Raw genomic sequence first — 20759 nt, 5'->3', positions numbered from 1 at the left:
AAGAATCAGTTAGTTACGACCAATAAATATTTCCACGATAAAAGACGGTTGCCGCATTAGACATCTTTAATTTCTCTTGCATTTTGCTCATGTGACTGAAGTTTCTTAATTCTGTTTGAAGAAAGGAAACCACTGACGACGGGTCTTCCCATTTTTCCTCCACCACCTAGCACTGTTGCTTACACGTCACATTTACTGGGCTCTCCTTTATAAATTTAGATACTGCTTAAATTAAAACAGTAGTCTTTGGACATCTCCATCTGATTTTAGTGAGGACTACACAATGTCACCTCAGGGGCAGTATGTGCCTGCAGTAATGGTGAAATAAGCACAGAGCTGGCTGTCGGTGGTGATGATGGACTCCCACTGCACTTGAACAAATGGCCACCAAAGCGAGAATAAAACACATGTCCAATATCCTCCAGTGAACTACTACTCATAATGAGCAAGCAACAAATCACGGACATCATGATTAATAAAATGTTACTTTAAAATGTTATTTTATTAGACATTTGTTCATAAAAATACTTTACAGGTGAGCAGTAGAGACTGTACCCCATGAGTTACCATGAACTATTTTGGCTGACAAATTGTGATCTGGAAGACACTACATAGAAAAGCAGCATAACATTTATTTACAATTACACCTTCCACATTTTAAAAATATATATAGAAGATTCCAGGAAGTGACTTCAGTGTACTGTAGTTACAGTACAGAGTTAATTAAAAAGAGAATTGCTTTGCTTGCACAGCTGATGAAGGACCCCTGTTTGAAACGTTGTTTCTCTAGAAACTGTTCCAAGTCACTGCAAAGGTGTCATATAGGTATAAAACAAGCCTACAGGTGTGAGTTCTGCAGTATGAGCGAAATTCAACAATCCCCACTCGTTTCCCGTAGCACACTATTGGTTGTTTTGAATCTCCCCACAACATAAAACGCCTTTGATGAAACTTTCCATTACATACTGCATGAACTAAGAAAAGGAGCGTTTTAGCTCCAGGTGTGTCGCATCGCGCCTGTGGCAGCAGTAATGCACTTTTGTGAAAGCACATGCCTTCAGGTTATTGTCACGATTATAACACATTTAGAACAGAAACCGCTATTTTAAAAGTGGCTAATTCCTGTATTAAAAGAAACCGCTCCAGCTGACATGTTTACATGAATGTAAAAATGGGTTATAAGACGGTCCCGAGGTTTAAACGTGCCGTCCCTCTCCGTGTGTGAGTACTGCACGGTGGAGTCGGTAGAGTAATAGGCGGAGTCGGAGTAAGATGTGAACTCTGCCCGTGTCAAACAGTGGAACTCTCCTGGATCTCGCCATTTTTGCGTATTGTATCCTATTACGGAGTTGTTTTGGAAGGAGGCCTGCTTAAAACCTACCTTTGGACACTTAATCGAAGGCCTTCGCACGACAAAAATGGGAAACTGCCACACAGTTGGACCAAACGAGGCCTTAGTTGTCTCAGGTATCAGAGGAGGCTGTTTATATTAACGTTGTTGGCCTTTGACGGTTACGGAAACTGCGAACGTAAAATGTTAGAAATGGACCGAATTACCGTTTAACCGTATATTTGATAGTCGTGCTACTGTTTCTGTTTAATTCACTTTTAAGATTTTATATTCCAAGTCAACACGGCAATATTCGTAGCGAAGTGGCTAGCTTGTGTTTGTAAACCCAGCTAGCTCTGGGCGTAGCATGGATTCGCTAATGTGTCAGGAATTATTTATATGGCGTGTAGTAAATGTGTTGATGCATGCTGTATGGCAAAATATTGTGGAACCCCCCCTGAAGACTTTTGCAGGAGGACCGTGATAACAGTTGTCCTCGGAAAATGTAGGTTAGGTTAGCTATCCTAGCGTTAGTTATTTAGGGTTAACCTATCTGTCGAGCAGTGTAGACAAAACTCAAAAACGCCATGTTTGGCTTCCTCACCAAGTTGGGTTGATGGCTAGAACGTTGAGTTTCGGCATATTTTATTTAATATGTTACTTTGGCAATATGTTATTACTTACAAAATATACGTGGGCTACTTATTCGTGTGATGTTATTATGCTACCGAGTAACGAGTCAAATTAGTTTGTTTACCCGTTTGTGTAAAATGTTTACCCGTTTGTGTAAAATGTGACATTCTGACTTCGGTCAGTAATGTGTGGTCATGTTTAGGATTTTGGCGTTGAAGAAAACTGTTGGCTGTACAAATATATGCTGATTTCCTAATAGGCAGTGAAAGGTTTAAAGGAAAACGACGTCTGCCTCACTATTTAAGAAGAACTAAAATTCAAACCCAGAAGTTGACATTCAAGATACACTTAAACATTAACTAACGTTTGTGGTTACGAGTGCCCCTGGTTATACATTTGTCAAAACTGGTTAAAAAAGTTCTGATTTCCAGCTAATTCATAAGGCTTTTTAGTGAATTCAATGTATTGACTGGCAGCACCGAGCATATTTTTAATTGTCTAAAGGCTGGGGTTATTTAATAATCTTTCTTATCAATGAGTCACAAGACATACTTTAGTAACCTCAAACATTCGATTTAGTTCAGTGAAAATAATCTTTTTTGCACTATGGAAATAGTTTAGACAATCTTCCTTAGGCCATCACTACTGGATTTAAAGTGTTATTTGTGTATTGTGGATGTTTTCAAGCTTTCTCATTATTTGACACACAACATATGAGCTTTTGGGGTTTTCTGCAGTTGCATATTAATCATCCCAGATTATTTTTGTGGTCATTGAGCACATACAGTCGCAATGAAATCTAACAGGTGTTAGTGTGTTAAGGGTTTACATGTGTCACAAGTGTCTGAATCCGAGCTCTTGAAGGGGATGTATTTTAGGCTATATGAGCTTCAAACCCAGTTATGTGTGCATCCATCTTGCTGAACCAAATTTAACAACGAAAAAGCCTTCTCGTTTACATCACATCACACGATGTAATTGTCCAGGAACCAAGTCAAAGTGGCAATGTATAATTCTTCTAACTTTAGGACAATTGCAAACATCCTAAACCCCAGTGTGAATTATATCATTTATATAGTTCAACAAGAAAAATGTTGTAAATATAAAAGTGGAGCAAAACAGGAAGTTCTCACGTGGTATATAAGGGTTTGCTTTTTTGTTGTTGTTTTTGTTTTTAAAACTAAATTGCTAAATCAAATTTCAGTCTGGTTAACTGCATTTGACTGTCTGTGGTTAAAATACAATCACATTACAAGCCGGATACAAGACACATGAAACAACCAAATGTAAACAGGGTATTGCTCATTTTGTACATAATTTAACAAAATAAATCATTTAAATTATTTACAATATTATTTAAATACAAATAATAGAGTTAAAAAGAGTGAGAAGAATATATTGAATATATAATATTTTGATTAGTCAACCCCTGAAACAGTATCGAAAGAGAGGTTCCAGAGTATATTATTCATTTCTATAACTTGGAGCTGAGCCAAATGAGGCCTAAATAAACTGAACAGACTTGGTATTGGATGTGCTTTTATATTGGCCACAGATGTGTATTTTGGCCCGGCTACACATTTACAATTACCAAATTTACAAGTGCCAAAAATAAATCAGATCTCTTTTATTAGCACATCACTACACTGCATGCAACTGAACTTGTGCATGAGGTCTACCCAACAGTGTAGTTAATACACTACATAATATATGCATGATGTGCATGGAATATACAAAGGTAGAATACAACAAGCACTACAGTAGACACTCTAATATAGACACTGTACACTGTAATAACCAGAGGAACCAGAGGCCATTGTTTAAACACAGTCTGAATAGTTCAGATTTAATCTTTCCTCATTAACTTTTTACATTTTCCTGAATAACACTGTTGAACTGCTTTTTCTTACTGCTTGTTTGATCATTTGATTTGGCAAATCTTTTGCTTTCCCTATTTTTTAATTAAGAAACATTGATCAATGTTTGTCCATGCCAAGGGTTTTTAGGCTTTTATTTGTTTGGTAGTTATGAAAAGTGCCAGGTGTGTGCAAAAGTATTAGCAGAACCATGTCATGAAGTAATGTATCAAATACCATGCGCTAGAAACACAAGCAAAGTACACACAATAAAGTATATTTTTAGAGTCATACGATATTTTAAGACATCGCAAGCTATTGTTTTTTGTTGCCATTCTCCTGAAGGGCTGTTTTATTTTGCTGGTGGAACTATACATTGCAACTAATCTTGAAGGAAATGATTTTCTGATATGGGCTACGGGGTCTGGCTTCTCCCCCTACCCCTGCCTGAAACAGGAAACCCAGTCCAAGTGCAGCATTGTAATGACGAGGGCCCTCCACAGTTGCTGTGCGCTTGGACTCCAAGCCCAGATCTAGAAGCCACCCCACACCGGTGCGTAAACCGGCTGGGCCGAGATCTGCCCCGAAGCACCGTTGAGTGCCGCAAAATTGCTCTTCTGGCCGCAGATGTTGCAGGCTGTCGCTTGCTGACAGCTGAGCCATGTAGCCCACTAAAAGCTCCCTGACCCCACACTAAGCACGGTGCCAGATCTCTTATCCTATAGCCTGTGGCATCGATTTGCAAAGAAGGTCTCCACAAGGTGGAGTGGCTTGTGTTTTGTTTAGGAACCTGTTATTGTTTTGGCTGATGTGCAGCCAGGTGGAAATCTTAATACTCTAGAGCGTTGGGGTGGAAACGACGGGCCACAGTGGCCGTCCTCCTTGTGAGGTCACGTTGTGTGCTGGATCTCCATCATAGGAATATGAGGAATATTCGGATGTGGATTGCATCATATTTTTTTTCCCCTCTTATCTGGGATGGGGGCATATGAGAGGCCACCAATGGTTAGTATTACACATGCCAATGAAGCAGTGTTGCCTTAAATATTATTACTATTGTCTCAAAGAAGCTTTAAAGGTCTTTCACAAAAACATCATTAGCTTGGGCATGTTTGGCTCAGCTGGTTGATGGCTTGAAAGGGGTCTTCACCATATGTCACATTTGACCCCTTCTAATTGTTGGGTGACTTTCTAGGTGCCTCAGACAGTTTTTACATCAATTACTTAAGTAATATTTTGATTTCAAATCAAATGTTCCTCCATCTCCACTGAACTCCAGTTATTGGCAATGTTCAAATTAAATGTACACAGATGCCATAGCTAACAGAGACAGAAATGCTCCTTGTAATTACGTTAAGGAAAAGCATTCTGTGGAGCCAGTTTTTAGTCGTTTTTTGTGCCTTTGATCCTCAGGGAACAGATTTATTCATTTGCTGTGTTACGACTACTACTCAGACATGTTCATGCCTATGGAACAAGTAGTGTTTGCTAAGTTGTTAAGCAAACAGCATTCAGAGATGTTTGCTGATGACTATAAATGTGATTGCTCTGACCTTGGTATTGTCATGCCATGTCTGTGTTCTGCTGCTCGTAACCATAATTGGCACAAACAACGACGATGCACCTCATGATGCTGATCACCAAACAAGCTAATTGGCAACAGTATCTAAAATAAATGCCACCAGTGAATGTTTTTGGTAGTGTTATATCCTGTTTTTAAACCGTTCAGACAACTGAAGCAGTTTTTCATGCTTGGAGCAACTCAACTCTATAAACCATGAAGTGGTTTCATATCCAGCTGATGTGATTTGGGGTGGACTTACCCTTTAAAGAGATTCAAAGGCTAGATTGATGTCCTCGTGTAAGTGATCCTTTACATCCAAGTTCAGCTCTAGGTGCCTAAAATACCTTTTGAAACTTTCACTGTGACTGGTGTAATTAAAAAGTTAATATGGCGTGTGTGTATTGGATATTGGAGTGTTGGGCAGAAAAATAACTGAGCAGTTTTATATAAAGGAGTTTAGAAAAATCACAGTGCATAACTGACAGTTCATCTCCCCCCGGCTAAAGTTCAGTAAAAGCTGCCCTATAAGCATGGTACACACACCAATTTGCAAACTTAAGGATTTTGATGGATAAGCTAGTGTTGCACCGTCCTGTAACCGTGAAGAGGACTCGCATGCTTGCCTGTGTCTGTGGTCTCATGACACTGAGCACTGGTACTCTAAACCTGTTGCCCAACAGTGTGTGCGTGCCTCCGTGTGCGTGCTTCCGTGTGCGTGCCTCCGTGTGCGCGTGTGTACACTAAAGAAAATTCAGAGTAGGCCTATTGGAACAAGTTGTCCTTGAGCTCATATTTTGGTATATTTCAAACACAAATACAAAAACCTCCTTACCCCGTAGACAGATGTTGAGGTTAGTTCATTATTTCAACAGAAGAAAGCGGCGCAAATCAATAATTCAGCTAGTTAGATACTACTACCTGATTTATAAATGTATAATTTGGAAACTGGATTAGGTCAGCACAAAAGGGGACTATCAAAGTTATGTAGGAAGAACAGTGCATTCTAGATTTCTGCTCAGACTGGTGAAGCCCTAACAAAAAAGGATGTGGTTTATGGTGGCAAAGGGATTTGGATGCTTTAGAATTATATGAGAAACACATCCTTTTCACTAGTCACATGGTTAATTTAATTTTCATGCCCACAAGAGTGCATCTACAAAATTGCTGGAAGTGTTATTGTATGCTGTATTTCTGTATTTTATTTCTGTAGAGTGCACTCTGCAATTGAACTAAAACATACCATGTGTGGTAATAATAATTACCACACTGCTAGTCACTGTTCATCATTAACATTAATCATAGCACCCTATCAGCATATGACATTTGGGTCAAAATTGTGCAGTCTAGAGTATGTTGCAACCTGTTCACTTGACTTAACTGTAGAAATCTCAAAAACGGTTGTTGTGCAGCTTGGCCTGAACAAAAAAAATGGGGCAATTACATTTACACAGTCGCAAAGTTTTGTGGTCTCTTCAGACTTGTGGCTCCGCTGTGGATAGATTTTGGTGTCAGGAGACCTACTTTTACATGCAGCTGCAGTCACAAGGGTAGCAGTGAGTTTGAGTGAAGGGGCAGAGGGCTGGATAGAGGCCACTCTGCGATGGCTTTCACCATGCTTGCAACTGTTCAAAGCCTCAGAGCTTTACCGCCTGTGAGAAGGTGAGCGGAGATGGAAACGATCACCTAAGTAGACAAAGATAAATACAAATGAATAATGCACTAGCATGTTTTAAAATGCTTCAACTTGCGTGCTTGTTCGATTAGCAGGCGACGCTGTTGCCCTGGTTCTTAATTGTGTCCCTGCCATGTTTCTGTAGGTGGCTGCTGTGGGTCTGACCAGAAGACCTACACAGTGGGAGGATGGGCCTGGGCGTGGTGGCTCCTCACAGACATACAGAAGTAAGCACCTTTTGTTGATGGCTCATTGCAAAGGTCTAACTGTCTCCAAATGTTTGAACTACAACAAATTGCCCCCTCGTCACTGAAGCAGGCGGTAAGACAGGAGAAGGCTGTTCTATGCTGGTGTTGTGGGGTGACCAGCGGTTAGAGCTGCAGCAAAGTACTCAAGTCAGGGATTATTAGTAAGAGCCTGAGCCAGGCCAGATGCCCACAGACAGTTTGTGTATTCCGTATATATACACAGAGTTCATCAACACATCAGGGCCCTTCTCTTCCTCCACATACACACACACACACACACACACACACACACACACACACACACACACTGTAGTCCATGGATAAACAAACACTGTTGTTAATGTTGCAAGACCTGATGGAGCACAGCTGCACTTTACCCAGACAAATTAACCAGGACCTTCTGTAGCCTTAAGATGGTCCTCGACCGGACAGGGCTTTACAACTAGTCCTCGACTGGAGAGGGCTTTACAACTGTGAAAATACCATCCTTTTACCATTGGATGGATTATCACTCGAATAACAGAATGATTCCTCTATTGTATTAAAAAGCACTATAAAAATAATAAGATCCACTAATCCAATTTTTATGGAAATTTAATGTATGTCAGTTAATTGCTACACAGATATCGTTAGCATCTTTTTTTTTTTTTCTTATTGTTTTCCCTGCAGTGTGTAGTCCTTTAAAAGCCATTACCTTTGGATCTGCAAAACCTTCAGCAGAAGATGTTATCATCTTTCTTTCCCTAAAGTTAACGCTGATTTGATCCACTGAAATGCATACTCGCCATTCGTAAATCTAAAAGGCTTGTTTTCTTTAACGCTTCCCTGAATGGTTGTAAGATGTCTTCCTCTTAATGCTGTTTGCTAACCTGCCTTGTTCTGTGTTTAACTCACCCTTGTCTTCTTTCTGAAATTCTTCGGCTGGGATCTTAGGCTTGGTGTTCTGTGAAACAGATCTTTTGTGCTGTGGTCCGAAAATAAGCCGCTTGTTTTGAGGAAGAGAGTGGTTTGGGTAGACGAGAATCATTATGTGCATGTGTGGAAGTCTTTGTTGCAAAAGCACGTTTAGGCATTTCCCCACACATTATAGCTGTGTTGAGTTGACATGGGTTGGGGAATATCGTGTTATCATATTTTCTGTATATTATGTTGCAAAAATCTTTTTGTAGCATATACTGTGTATTGTCAGTACTTTGAATTTTAACAACTCAGTATTCTCAACTCGTTTTATTTCTTTTACCAAAGTTCATTTTTCTTCGAGATCTTTCTTAACTGATTTATTTTTCTAAGTATTGAGTTAAAACATCATTTTACTGAAATACCTTTTAAAATCTGGCAGTGCTGCTATTCTGTGTCCAGTTTATTGGACCTCAGAAATAATATATTTCGTGATGTCCTCAAGCAGCACGATATTAGTTGTATTATTGTTGCATCGGCCATCCCTGAGTTGAGGTGTGTGGGTCTTCTTGCATGTAGATGGTAACTGCACCAGCTACGTGGTGACCAAAGCAAGCCTCGTCTGTTCCCAGTTGTGGAAGGCAGGCGGGGCTGGCTGTTGAGGGCGGGGCTGGCTGTTGAGGGCGGGGCTGTGGGCCTTTTCCTTCCTCCATCTTCTGCTGTACAGCCCGGCAAGCTGCTTAGTGCCTGCTGTCACTGCCGTGCTAATGTAGTTAGATGTACTGGGGAGGAGAAGCTGGGCCTTTGTATGTCTCTCCAGTGGCGCAGAGAGTGAATTAGAAGTATTTAGCCAATAGGCCCCTTTTGCTTTAGGGTTTGATTAGTGTAGGCAGCATTAAAATGGATATTGTGTCTGTTGGTTGCACGCAGTAGAAAAATGTAGTAATGACTCCAGCACAATAAAAGCTTTCTGTTTAGATGTGGGATCTCTGCTTTTGGATCTTGGACTTGTGCATAGTTCCAGTTGCTCTGGTTCATCGACCCAGGTCAGTGGAGATGGAGGTCGTTCCGAGTTTCACATCTCAGTGCTGCACCATAAGTAGACATGTTGACCACTTTTGATTTTTCAATAGCCAAAATTACATACTTTTGCAGGTTTATTTATTTGCTTGTGGGGTTTGTTTCTCTCCCTTTCCAGATTTGGGTCCACCTTAGTTCAAGCAGCATATTTGAAAATGCTTCTATTGAAAACACATGGTCAAAGCCTTGGTGTGTTGGAGTAAACCCGATCACATCTGTTAGTTCATGTGAATGATCTGGAACATACGAGACATATCAGAATTGGCGCTGCTCAGTATCGTCTGGCAATCGTTATCACAATATTGACATTGGAGAAGGCCGTGGTATGCATATAAGCCCTCTAACCAATCACAGTGTATTCTTGTGTGCTGTGAGTATCCTGACCAAACTCTTACATTCCAGAGTATTTAGGAAACTGGCTTCAAGTTTTATGTTGCTTCATAGGTGCTCCAATGGCTTGCAGCGTATTACAATTGAAAATTAAAATAAATTATTTTCTTTGTTTTTAATTAAAGGCTTTATCTATACTTCATTTACACTTTATCTATAATTTATCATTCAGCTCTAGCAATGATGCCCACACCTATTTAAAAACCTTTTAATATTGTGCCTTCTGTGACTTTAGTATTGTAAAGGGCGACACTGCGATCATAATTAGTAAGTGATATATTGTGCCGCCCCAGTTGGAAACCATCTGGGGTAAACTCGCAGTGCGTCAAACGTTGGACAAACCTCTTCTCGGATAAATAACCACACGTCTGACGGATTGTGAGAACCCTGTGGCATTGTGCAAACTTTTTTGTGACGTGGTATAGATGCCCAGCCAGTGGACACTGACTGGCCCATAGTCACACTGCACCGGACATGGACTGGCCCATAGTCCCTAATTAACCAGTTTTCCCTGAAGCAGCCACATGATTGATTGAGTATTGACTCACACGACAGAGCAGACATGTAGTATAAGGAAAAGTATTGGCTTGTTTGTTTGAAGCTGTTGAAGCAGCCTGACTGACATGACTAAGGAAAATAAAGAAACATTTACTGGCCACAGTGCTTCATCAACTGTGCACGTGTTATTATGCTAGAGTTCGTGTGTGTGTGTGTGTGTGTGTGTGTGTGTGTGTGTGTGTGTGTGTGTGTGTGTGTGTGTGTGTGTGTGTGTGTGTGTGTGTGTGTGTGTAAGTTCAAGTTCGGTTTATTCGTCACATACATAGTCATACACAGTATAACTCGCAGTGAAATGGTGGAGAGTGCTCTGTCCAAACTGAGGAAGAGAACCAGGGGTGCATAGAGAAAAAAAAATATATATGCAGATAAATATATATATTCTTTGTATGTACAAAAATATATTAACAATGTATGTACAATATATGTATATTATGTGTGTGTATGTGTGTGTATATATGTGTATGTGTGTGTGTATATGTGGTGAAAAGGCACCCAGGCAGATCTTGTATGTAAACCGTGAAGTGTCAAAGGTGATTTGTCGTCTTTAGTCAAACCAGCTGGTTGTTAACACTTTTTATAGCAATAACCAATATTAGATTCCATTTTTGTGACTATTTTGCTGTGTATAACAAAATGGCATGAATTCCACTGGCAGGAGATGTTTCATGATGGATATGTGAGCGAAGGCACAAGCTGTCCCCAGCAATCCTATCTTCCGATTACCTAACCCTTGACTGCTGATCCCTGAAATGAGTCTTTTAATGCTTTGATAATACTGTGCTGTCCTGCCTCTCCTGTTAACCCCGCCCCTCCCCTCCCCCACCGCCATTCGCCTGCCTGCCTCCCTGCATAGACTTTCTCTGGAAGTAATGACCATCCTCTGTCGCTGTGAGAATATCGAAACCTCGGAGGGCGTGCCCCTGGATGTGACTGGGGTGGCTCAGGTAATGCAACCCAGTCCAAGCAAGGGTGGGGGAGGGGAAACAAAAAACCCAGACCACCCCAGACCAACGAATCCACCCGGCTCAGGGTTAATGCATCAGGGCAGCAGGACGCTAAGGAAGCCACAACAGCGGGCATTTGGAGGACTGTTTTCTCAATATTTGTGTGTGTGTGTGTGTGTGTGTGTGTGTGTGTGTGTGTGTGTGTGTGCGTGCGTCCATTTCTCCATAGCCTGTGCGTGCGCATGTCCTCGCACACACGCGGCACCGTTGTTGTGTGCGTTGTTCTCTGCTGTGAAGGGGACAGCGAGTCGGCTGTCCCTAACACGCTCTTGGCTTTGGCTGCTCCATCACGCAGCTCGGCTAACCACTGGAGCTCCACGTGCATTGACCAAAGGCCTTCAGTAATTGCCCCTGCTGATGAGACACATTTATTGGGGAAGAATACACGGCACCAAGCAAATTACATGATCTCAAATCCCATCCCAACAAGGGTGTAATTTGAGAAATGTAAGTACTGTTAGCCAGGTTAGATGAGAGGAATCGAGTGTATTTTCAGACCTCAACCCTAATCCAGTCTGTTCCAGTTTAGTCAATGCACTTGGATCACCTTTCTAAAGAGAATGACTGGTACTTTGTCACTGATGTCTACACCACCAGATCTGTCGTTTGTCGTTGTGCTCGGTTTATCCATTTTTCTTTCCTTTCCTTCTCCCCAACCACGCCTTCCTCCAGATCATAGTGCAATATGTTTTTGTTTTTGTTTTGTTTTTTTCGTTTGTTTGTTTTGCGTCTCCCACAGGATAACCCTAGAGATTATGACCCTGCAGCCCAAGTGTGAGGATGTTGAGACAGCGGAGGGGGTGGCTCTTACAGTCACAGGGGTGGCACAGGTAAAGTCAGCGCACCTCACTGCCAGACGCCTTTCAGCTTCCATGCTGGGACGCTTTCCAACCCGCCCCAGTCCTCGTTTTTAACAGCCTTTTCTCTTCGTTCACAACCCTTGCTGTACCCTTTCCTGGCTCCCCAGGGAACGGTCACATGGTTGCCAAACATGCCTTAATCATTTGGGTGAAGGTCACTCACTCTCGCTGTCTGATTGGTCAGTCAGTTTGTCACTGCTTTTCTGGGTTTTGATTGGAGAATGACAGATTTGAGTTAGTTTGAAATTGTTACCCTGTCATCGTGCTAAGATCGCTAACCTGAGCCAAACCAGCGAGCACTTGCTTTAAAATCATAAATAATTTGATTCAGTCTGCTCCCAAAATGAAGAACCAAAAACTCAATAAGGACTGAAATAAGAAAACATTGATTTGCATGTTCATATCAGAGAGTTGTTGATCATCTTGTCTTTACAGTACAATTGACTTTCTTGTTAGGGTTTGTAAATTTTTAACCACAGGCCATTTTTTGTAGTTATCACAATAATTAATGATTAAGTGAAAGGCGCTGTATGCTCATAATTGCTTTTGACTCTTGTGTCCGAGTACAGAGTTTGGAATCCTATTGTAATTTTCTGTTTGTTTTGTTGATGCTTTTGTTATATTTTGTTATATGTTGATGTGTCTAGACTTGAAAATTGCTAATTTCCCATTTACTACATAAAAACAGAAGTCAGCCAAGACTTGATCAAGTTCTGCCCCATTACATTTCTATTTGATTTGGAAAAAATGTATACCATTGGGCTCCTCGGCTCGCGAGCTCACGAACTAACAGTAAAGTAAAGACCCTTTTCACCGGTTTTTAACTGGGTGCAGCTCTTGGCTACCTTTTTAAATTCAGCCAGTTGGTATTCACCAGATTAAATCCAGCTTTGTTATATAGAAGTCAGATGTAGAGCACTTTCTCATTCAGCACGGGCCCCACTCGGTCATGATTCTCCTGTCTGGTGAAGGTTCTGACAATGAGGACATTGTGACTCATGGAGACCCTTTTGGACCACAAAAAGGCGCCCGCCTCGAACTGCCACATCTTATTGGACTGGGGGCTAAACAAGCTGTTTCTATGGTGACCAATGACCTTGAGTTTACGGGCTTCCCGAAAGTGCTGTAATAGCTGCATTAGGCAATTACTCCAGAACAGGAACCCGTGCCATAGCCTTCTGATGCGCGTTGAATGGTTGCACTTCATATCATGGCTTTCAAAACACTCTTCGCCATCAGACGAGCATCGTGTTTCACTGTAAACTGGTTAGTCGATATGCTGAAGGGCTCAATTATCTTATGGCAGCCAATGCCCCTCCGGCCTTGTGCTGCTTCCTGATTCCTTTCTCTGTACCAGACGACCAGCGTCGGCTGCACAGACACACAATACTCCCAGTCATGTGAAAAGCGTTTTGTTTTTTTTCCCCCAGTGCATCATTTCAGTTTCAAAACAGTGAGCTCCATAACATGTATTGACAGAAAACAGAAGATCAACGCTGCAGCAAAGTCAGAGGGACATCCTTTTTCTGTTTGTTACTTTTTCCCCCTATTTATTTATTTGTTTATTTATTTACACCAATCTCTTCCACTCTCTTTCTCCTCATTTTTTTTTTTCTGAGCATGCTATGAGAATGATTGTTTACACTCATAATGGGGGCTGGGTTGTGTAGTCACAGTTGCATGCAGCTGCCTTTCGATTGTCTGCCTGGGCACTGCTCCCCCGGAAGGCAGTATTTGGTAGTGTACTGTCTTACTGGTTAGGCTTGTTGGGCAGACGTGACTGAATGCATGATAATAGCTGAACCCAGAATGACTCCTCCTTCATTGTATTAAAAGCAATGTATTCCCCAAGTCCCCGATGTGTACATTATTAAACACAACACTGAAATATTAAGTGTACCAAAACAATTTAAGATGCGACACCTTCCCACCCCCACATATTTAGCCTTTTCTAAAAAGAAAATTAGACCTGACCTCATTTAGACCTGATACTGTTTTAGCAAATTGTTACATTAGCATGTCAAAATACACAGATTTATACATTGCTTGCTGCAACCTGAATTTAGCATATTCACCTGGGAGTCATTTTGGGATATAGCCTGTGTTGGTTTTGCATGGTGCCCCCCCCCCCCTTCATTACCAAATGCAGTGCAGTTCATGAGCCACCACTTGCTCTGTATGAGTGCATGATTACAGGAAGTGAAGCACAGACCCACTGCTGAAAGTAGTACCTGTTCATGTACTGATCTGCAAGAGTTGCAGCTTCCTGTGTACGACCCAAGTTGGAAAACGCAGCTCCAAGCTGAAGCCAAAATTTGAGTTAGACCACACACTGACGATAAGTGTCCCTATATGATCTAAAGGGTATGCTCATTCTCTGTATGTTTCACGACAGCAGATAGCAAGATCAACCATGCACTCTGGGTAAAAAATTCTGATTCATGTTGTTAGGGTTTACACGTTTGTTTATATCCCAAGGGGTTTACCAATAATGTTATTAGGGGGGAAAAAAAGCCCAAGAGTGTTGTATTTTTATACTGGGGTTTGTGCTTTGCATAACCCTCATGGTTGAAGTTCTGAGCATTCACACTGCATGTCTGGGATGGATTCCTAACGCTTCTGGGCCATTTGGCTGATGATTAACAGACAAAAAAAAAAAAAAACCCCAGCAAAGTCTGTATATGTTCCTGCTTTACTTAGTGTGAGTGTGCCAACAGCGTGTATGAGGTTGGGGGTGGCTGGGGCTAGCGTCCACAAGTGCTGTTCCAGCTCCCACGCAGCAGCTGCTGTTGCATGTAAACATAAAGGGAACAGGATCTCAAGCTCGTTCCTGACCTCCAGTTTGGCTGAGGGAGGAGGACTTAAACGGGAAAAAGTAATGGAATCTGTTATATAGATGCCACTGCTTATGGCTTATTAGAATGACATTAGACTGGCAAGCAAAAATTATTAAATTCTTTGTGTTCATCTGTGTCTTTATGAAAGTGTGTGTATGTGTCTGTGTGGGTATGAGGATGAGTATGTTTCTAAATGTGTGACTAAAAGTGTGTGTGTGTGTGTGTGTGTGTGTGTGTGTGTGCGCGCGCGCACTGCTCTCAGGTCAAGGTAATGACAGACCCTGAACTGCTGTCCCTTGCCTGTGAGCAGTTCCTTGGCAAGTCAGTGCAGGAAATTAAAGCGGTCATTCTGCAGACGCTGGAGGGTCATCTCCGCTCCATCCTGGGTGAGTCAGCCCCCCACCCCCCCCCCCCCCCCCCCAGAGGAAGCTGGCTGCTCAACTCGTCACAAGCACACCAATAAACAAGCATGCGCTGGAATATCCACCGTTTATAGCACCTTGCCATGGTTTAGTATGCTGAAATCCGAGTCCTTCGCTTGTAGGCACGCTGACAGTGGAGCAGATTTACCAGGACCGAGACCAGTTCGCCAGCCTGGTGAGGGAGGTAGCGGCTCCAGACGTGGGCCGCATGGGCATCGAGATCCTCAGCTTTACTATTAAGGTGGGCAAATGCAAAGCTGGAACTGGATTTGCGTGTGGCGAGGACTGCTGAGCACTGTTTAGCTGTAGTGTTGGAGAGGTAAGGCCAAAACGGTAGTGGCACGAGGTGCATAAAGGGAGTACCCACCTACATCACCAGTGCCTAGCGCAGCTCAGCAGTCTGCAAAATGCAACGCAAATACAGCTGCCGTGTCTGTCGGCCTTGTAGTTTGCCTGAGGTAGCGCGTACACAGACAGTGACATCTTATTAGTAAGGCTGAGAAGAGCCAGGCGTAGTGAAAAGACGAAATTAATTTGGTCAGATTTCCTGTTATTTTGCGGATAGACTTGCATTACAGAACCCTTCATACGGTCCCCAGAAGGGGTGCGTAGGCACATGCACAGCAGCGAGTCCCTGCAGCCAAACTAATGAGCAGTTTATGATTAGATCCGCTCTCAGATGAAATGAAATGAGCCTTATAGTAAACAAGATTATACAAAGTTGCTTTTTGTGTGTGTGTGAGTGTGTGTATGTGAGAGAGAGAGAGAACTGTTCAGTGTAAATATGGTGTTTTGGTGTGTGTGCATGGGCGGGTGTGTTCTCGCCCAGTAGGATGTCTATGATAAGGTGGACTACCTGAGCTCCTTGGGAAAGACCCAGACAGCAGCCGTACAGAGAGACGCAGACATCGGCGTGGCAGAGGCAGAGCGAGACGCAGGAATTAGGGTGTGTGTGTGTCTGGGATTGTGTGACTTGTAATTGTGCTGTAATTAAAGGAATTCTGAATGACCACTGCGTCTAATCAAATGTTGAGCACTCGGCCACAAAGGGAGTGTGTTTACGTGTGGGAACATGTGCATGCTTATGTTTGTGTGCCCGTGTGCGCTCTTGTGCGTGTCGACGTTTGCAACTTATGTTGTACATTTACATAATGCACTTCATAGTCACAATTTACCTTCCAGAAACATATCAGTCACGCAGCTTTAGTTTAAATGGATTTTGTCTGCCCTCCGGCTCACGCTGTCTCTTTGTAGGAAGCGGAATGCAAGAAGGAAATGATGGATGTTAAGTTCTTGGCAGACACCAAGATGGCTGACTCAAAGCGGGAACTGGAGATGCAGAAAGCTGCCTTCAACCAGGAAGTTAATACAAAAGTATGGACCGGCATCAGAATACGTAGTTGTGTCTTAACTAGGTTGAAGATGAGTAACTGAATAGACTAGATGAGCTTTTGGGTTTGTTTACAGGGTTTTTGTGTATAATGGCAAGATGAGTCTCTAACATTATTGTCAAGGGAGAGCCAGAAGAATGTGTAATATGTATCCATCCTCCCTCTCTCTCCCTCCCGCTCTCTCAGAAAGCCGAGGCTCAGCTAGCGTACGAGCTGCAGGCGGCTAAGGAGCAGCAGAAGATCCGCTTGGAGGAGATTGAGATCGAGGTGGTTCAGAGGAAGAAGCAGATCACCATCGAGGAGAAGGAGATCGTCCGCACAGACAAGGAGCTGATCTCCACGGTGAAGAGGCCCGCTGAGGCTGAGGCCTACAGAATACAGCAGGTGGCAGAAGGAGAAAAGTACGTAGCGAGAGGCAGAAGAAACAACGAAAAATACAGAGGGGGGAGAAAAAGATGAGAGAGCTCAAACTGGGGCAATAAGATGGTGGTAAAATGGACAGAAAGCAAGCCCCAGGGTAGAAAGGCTTTTGGGAACCAGACCGTAAGTCTCTGCTGGTCTTTCGCCGCAGGGTGAAGAAGGTGCTGACGGCGCAGGCTGAAGCAGAGAAGATCCGACGCGTAGGCGAGGCAGAGGCAGCCTCCATCGAGGCGGTGGGCAAGGCAGAGGCGGAGAAGATGAGGCTGAAGGCCGAGGCCTACCAGCAGTACGGAGAGGCAGCGAAGACCGCTTTGGTCCTGGAGGCCCTGCCCAAGGTGAGGCTCGAGGGGAGGATGCGCCTGGAGGGGAGGGGTCAGGTTGGATCTGGGGGAGGAGCCTGGAGGGACGGGAGAGGGGAGGGGATTGGAGTGACTGGATGGCAGAAACGTATCAGTTGCCGTTTTAATTTAGATGTCCTGTGTTTCTAGCTGTATGTGTCATTTAGCAAAGACATGAATAGGTACACCTAATATTGACCAGCCAGTGACCTTTTTCATCCAACTCTGCACAGATTGCTGGGAAGGTTGCAGCACCCTTGGGCAGGACCAATGAGATCGTCATTCTGAGTGGTGATGGCAGCCGTGTGACCGGAGAAGTGAATCGCCTCCTGGCTGAACTGCCAGTCACTGTTAATGCCCTCACAGGAGTGGATCTATCGAAGGTACTGACTAGTGCACCAAGGGTTCAGAGATTACATGTAGAATCTGTACACAGATGACCGGTGAATTTTTCTGTCCACGGTAATCATTTACAAAGTTCTCAAAAATGGGGCATTAGAAAGGATTTAGAATTGCATGTATTCTGCACATCATGTAGTAGTTACTGAAATAGAGAGATTGAATAGAGTAAAGCTAGAAAGGCTAGACCTAACCTGCAACCAAATTGTAGGCTTTTGTGTCGAGTTAAGTGTACTTTTGGAATGAATTGTGTTTGAGCTGGTTTTCACTTTACAGATACCTTTGCTGCAGAAAATGGCTGGTGCTCAAGCATGAAGACTCCCTGGACTTTTTGGCCTTCTCATCACATCAGTTCAACGCAATTGTAAATGCCTTCATAAAGAAATACTTGAAAACAGAAATCTGCTTCTCTACTGAAGAGAGGTTTTATGTTACCAGACCTCTGGTGCCTTATAACTATAGGACCAGACTACCTGCATGTGCCCATTTTGTTTCGCTTTTATATTTTACTTTACGTGGTTTATCCACATGGTGTTTCTTGATCCTTTTCCCCCTAATTTTTCCTACTTTCTTTTGTTTGTTTTTATTCATTGTTTCCAAATATTCATGCATTTTCAACTGAGAACCAAGCAAGTTTGGAGCATCGTTGTCTGCACTCACATTCTCATATCGCCAAACAACACCCCATCTTGGTTTGGTTTTCCCCTCTTCTGGGTCTTCACTTTTACATTAGCCAGCCTGTGTCTGGGGCAGGTGGGGCATATTTCTCACTACACTAGGCAACACAGGCTTGTGAAAAGGCGGAAATCAACGTGATGCACTCACAGTTTACATTTGGAAGTAAAACAGGGTTCAGATCCACTGTGACACTGACATCCATTCTGCAAATTTCTATATTACTTTCATATTGGGTTAAATTAAAAGTGGTTCATTTGTAGTTAATTAGCTGTTAGCTATCTTGGTCCGGAATTGTGTGGTGTGTGATCTGTGCATAAGGTATTGCATTAAATAGTGCAATCTACATAGACTACTAACAACAAATATGCAAGGCAAGTTCAAAATGGCAGCAGGATTACAGATATATGCATGGAAGATTTATAAAGGTAACACTGTAACATGTATAATGGTCTTTCCTATTGAGTGGTCTTATATAGTTTGTCTTTGTAAATAAATGTACACATTGAGGATTTTTTTTAAAAGATCTAGCTTTGTGTTTTTATCTGTTACTGGATGTCCAATGCCTGTCTGCAGAACCTCTGACATCCTAAACATTAGAACTAAACATTGTCTAATATGAAGGTGTTTTCTCCAGTGACGGATTTCCCCATTGCTATATGGTTTTTATATGTAACTTCTCATATTTTAGCTTATACTTTTTTAAACAACATATTAATGTTACTAAACGCATGTATTAGCCACTAGGAATAAAAGCTATTTGCCAGACAGCCAAAGGACTTCAAACTACAATCTACTGTCTCAAGCAATCTGGATTTTCTTAGTGATGTTGGAGTATTGCCAGCACTGAAGACAGGAAGAGCACGATGTTGGGGTAGTTCCGATATTTTGCTGTAGTGACCCCCAGAGGTTCAGCCATAGTGTATAGACCACAGCCAGACCTCAACCTGGTGCCACTGTTTAGCTCAGGTTTTGGCATCTCATCAGGTTAGAGTCTTGAGGAAAGGTGAGGGAAAAGGTTTATGAAATATGTCATATATCAGAAAGAACATAGTTTGGAAGTAAGCTAGTTTTATTCAGTGCTGGATATTAATAATGAATATGCTCTGTTTTGCATATCTGTTGGAGGAAAGAGAAATGTTATTCTTATAGTTATTCATGTTTGGCCTTTTTTTAATGTTGCGAACCAATTGTGCAACTGTCGGAATGTGAAATGCATATAAAGACAACTCCACGGGGTAACTGTAGTGTCTTGTAGTCAAAACATATCAGTAGTAAAAGAAAAAACGTGTGTGTGTGGGGGGGGGGGGGGGGGTTGTGAGTTTTTTTGTTTTGTTTTGGAAGGGGTGTTTGAACGGGGCCCTGTTCCTCATGCGGCCCTGCGGCGCTCTACTCAGCCTGCGAGTTTTGCTCTTTCTCCATATCAAATGCCCCTAAACCCCCGCCCCCAATCATCACCGCATTGGGAATGGAGGCTGACGGCAGGGACTCGCATTCTTTTGCATTCTTCAATGTGTCAGGACAAAGTTTTTAAAAATTAGTAAATTCTTTAAAAAAAAAAAAAAAAAAAAAAAAAGTAAGTAGAAAAAATGACCCAATCCCATTTTCCTTGTATTGGAAATAGTTGCCATTTTAGATGCATTTCCATAATTTATAAATCTGAGTACATTTTGACAAATTATGCTGTGTACTTGGATCTTTGCTGAATAATTGACAGTGAGTACAAATAGATGAAATTGATTGTAACTCGTTAGCTGTCGTTTTGCCTCTCGTTATTAGATGCTGCAAAAATACCGACAGAAACTGTGCAACCTTTTGTGGAGTCAACTTGTTAATACCTTAACCCTATATACACATGCTGTTGACCAGATTATCTGTTACCGTGTGTTTCTTTACATAGTTGTCCAGGTCTTGGAATTGTTTTTCTACTTTGCAAAGGGTGCAGTATATTACCAAACGTGAAACATTGTTACAGTATACCTGCATACTGCATAGATACGTATGTATATTGTCAACATGTATGACAACTAGTGTAGGAACTTTTGTCTGATCACTCAATAAAACATGCCTGTTGGAAACTTTTTTTTCCTCCCTGATTGCTGGAGTGGGTTCACAAATCAGCATGAAGTCATTCATTCAGGGGTATGACTGACAGTCTAAATCTTCAAATTAAGCGATTCCTCCA

The 20759-nt window shown here is 42.3% G+C and overlaps 1 protein-coding gene across 3 annotated transcripts; it reads left to right on the top strand.

Annotated features, from left to right (window-relative positions):
• The first annotated feature begins 1217 nt into the window (after positions 1–1217).
• Positions 1218–20652, top strand: LOC113577586 (flotillin-2a). 3 transcript variants are annotated; one of them, XM_027010314.2, is made up of 11 exons: positions 1218–1467; positions 7201–7282; positions 11082–11172; positions 15192–15315; positions 15474–15592; positions 16184–16297; positions 16606–16725; positions 16929–17143; positions 17314–17497; positions 17734–17883; positions 18176–20652. In XM_027010314.2, the coding sequence occupies exons 1-11, from the start codon at positions 1419–1421 to the stop codon at positions 18212–18214; spliced, it is 1287 nt and encodes a 428-aa protein (XP_026866115.2). In that variant the 5' UTR covers positions 1218–1418; the 3' UTR covers positions 18215–20652. The 3 variants fall into 3 exon arrangements, with proteins under 3 accessions (XP_026866115.2, XP_026866114.2, XP_026866116.2); XM_027010313.2 differs by lacking the exon at positions 11082–11172 and adding an exon at positions 11972–12062 and having other exon boundaries at positions 1220–1467; XM_027010315.2 differs by lacking the exon at positions 11082–11172 and having other exon boundaries at positions 1220–1467.
• Positions 20653–20759: the final 107 nt, after the last annotated feature.

The sequence above is a fragment of the Electrophorus electricus genome, chromosome 6, assembly GCF_013358815.1.
Source record: "Electrophorus electricus isolate fEleEle1 chromosome 6, fEleEle1.pri, whole genome shotgun sequence".
Lineage (NCBI taxonomy): Eukaryota > Metazoa > Chordata > Actinopteri > Gymnotiformes > Gymnotidae > Electrophorus > Electrophorus electricus.
The sequence above is the reverse complement of the archived record's forward strand: the minus strand, read 5'-3'. Positions and strand labels throughout refer to the sequence as shown.

Excerpts from the sequence above, each read along its gene's own strand:
- LOC113577586 (XM_027010314.2), top strand. The coding sequence starts at position 1,419 with ATGGGAAACTGCCACACAGTTGGACCAAACGAGGCCTTAGTTGTCTCA. Across the intron at positions 17,144-17,313 it reads CAGGTGGCAGAAGGAGAAAA|GGTGAAGAAGGTGCTGACGG; the intron begins GTACGTAGCGAG and ends CTTTCGCCGCAG. Across the intron at positions 17,884-18,175 it reads CAGGAGTGGATCTATCGAAG|ATACCTTTGCTGCAGAAAAT; the intron begins GTACTGACTAGT and ends TTCACTTTACAG.